This window comes from Plasmodium relictum (assembly GCF_900005765.1).
Source record: "Plasmodium relictum strain SGS1 genome assembly, contig: PRELSG_00_v1_37, whole genome shotgun sequence".
In the NCBI taxonomy this organism is placed as follows: domain Eukaryota; phylum Apicomplexa; class Aconoidasida; order Haemosporida; family Plasmodiidae; genus Plasmodium; species Plasmodium relictum.
Window position 1 is genome coordinate 1 of NW_021628596.1, and position 2,010 is coordinate 2,010.

General features: G+C 18.3%; 1 protein-coding gene across 1 annotated transcript; it reads right to left on the minus strand.

Annotated features, from left to right (window-relative positions):
* Positions 1-738: 738 nt before the first annotated feature.
* Positions 739-1,443, minus strand: PRELSG_0003050 (Plasmodium exported protein, unknown function; the record flags this gene model as incomplete). Its single annotated transcript, XM_028675612.1, has 2 exons — positions 739-1,245; positions 1,348-1,443. 2 exons carry the CDS (start codon positions 1,441-1,443, stop codon positions 739-741), a joined length of 603 nt encoding a protein of 200 aa, XP_028531157.1.
* Positions 1,444-2,010: the final 567 nt, after the last annotated feature.

Consider the following 2,010-nt stretch of genomic DNA (forward strand, 5'->3'; position numbering starts at 1 on the left):
AAACGAATATATATATATAAACGTATACTTAGTTATACATGCTCTTTATTAATTTGTTTGTTTAATACTCTAGCAAAGTCATTAAACGGGCAATTAATAAATCAATTATGCATCATAAGAAAACAGTATATATATATATAATAAAAACGAATATATATATATAAACGTATACTTAGTTATACATGCTCTTTATTAATTTGTTTGTTTAATACTCTAGCAAAGTCATTAAACGGGAAATTAATAAATCATAAACTAACTTAATGTACTATAAAAGGTTAATAACATCTTTTATTAATCGATTTGTTAAAGTAAATAAATACCTCTGAAGCAATAGTAATCTACTTAAATATTATGTTAATAAATTTATTTATTTTTTTAAAAAAATTAATCATTAAATTAAAGATCAGTATAATTATTTATACATTCTCCCTATTAATTTGTCTTGTCAATGCTATAGAAAAGTATTTAAATGGGAAATTAGTGAATCAATAACATAGCAAAAAAATTGAAAGTAAATTAATAGATTAGTAATGTAATTCATAAAGTATACGCATTCATTACAAAAATATTTTTATAATAAACAATATCAGAAAAGACTTCTCTACATTTCATTTATTAAATTGTTGATTAAAACATTTAAAAAAATAGTTGAAATTACATCTAATAAATCAAAGTTATGGTATTATTTAAGATATTATTAATCTTACATTGGATATTTTTTTTTATTTTGTAATAATTTTAATTATAAATATAATCAAATTTTATTTTAAATTTCATTTTGATTCGTTCTTTTATTAAAATAACTGATATTATTAGAAGAGATAAAGTCGTAAACACTGCATCAATAGATGGTAATTCAATACCTGAAATCATCATTGCTTCATAATATATAAAAGAAAAAACTAATAGGAAAATAGCAAAAGATAAAGAAATTAGATTTAAATTATTTTTGAATTTTCCTAAAATTCTCTGATTAAAATTTTCTTTTTTATTTTTCTCATTTATCTTCATTTCATTTCCTTGTTCCATATATTTTTCATCTACTTGTTCTATATCTATTTTTTTTTCTATTTTGCTTTGATTGCCTTTTGATTCTATGTTGGTTTCTATTATTCCTAGATCACAGAATTTTGGCTTTTCGCTTGTTTCTTTTGTTATATCTTTTTGTGCTAAAGTTCTTTTAACTCCTAAATTTAATGTGTTTTTTAAATCATTTTTATAACTCAGTGATTTAAAAAATTTCCACTAAAATAGCAAAAAAATGTTAAGTATTAAAAAAAAGTTTTTTCAATACTAATAAAATTTAAAAAAAAATATAAATATTTTTAAGTATTATTATTATCCTACATTATTAGAGAATTGTAATATCCAAATTAAAAGGATAAATGTAAAAGTTTTTATAAGAAAATTTAATATAATTTTTTTCTCCCTTTTACAAAACATTTTTTTTTAAAGTTGATATATATGTAGTAATAAAGCTTTTAGATGCACAGGAGTAGTATCTATTATGAGCCCTAATACTAGAAATAAGGATACAATTATTTTTCCTGTTAATTTTTTTTTTATTGAATTAAAATAATTTTTTATAAAATAACTTTTTATTTATTATATTTTTTTTTTTATGAAAAAAATAAAATATTCAAAAAATAATTTTATATATGTATATCTATGAATTACGTTAATATGTCGTGGATAACAAAAATATTAGAACAATATATGTTAAAGATATTACTTTTTTGTAAAATTTAATGTGTTCATTTTATATTATACTATTGATAATGCATATGAAATCATGAATAATTGTGCTAATTTAAAATTTAATAAACTTTCAAATTTTGAAAAAAAAATTTTAACAATCGATTTAATAAACCAGTATCTTTGTTGATATTAAATTTTTTTTTACATAAATATATTTTTTTTTAGTTATAATTGTTTTTTTTTGTTATGGTAATATGAACAAATATATATTAGGAACTGTTATTGATCTTTTCTTTATTTTTGCTTAATTAC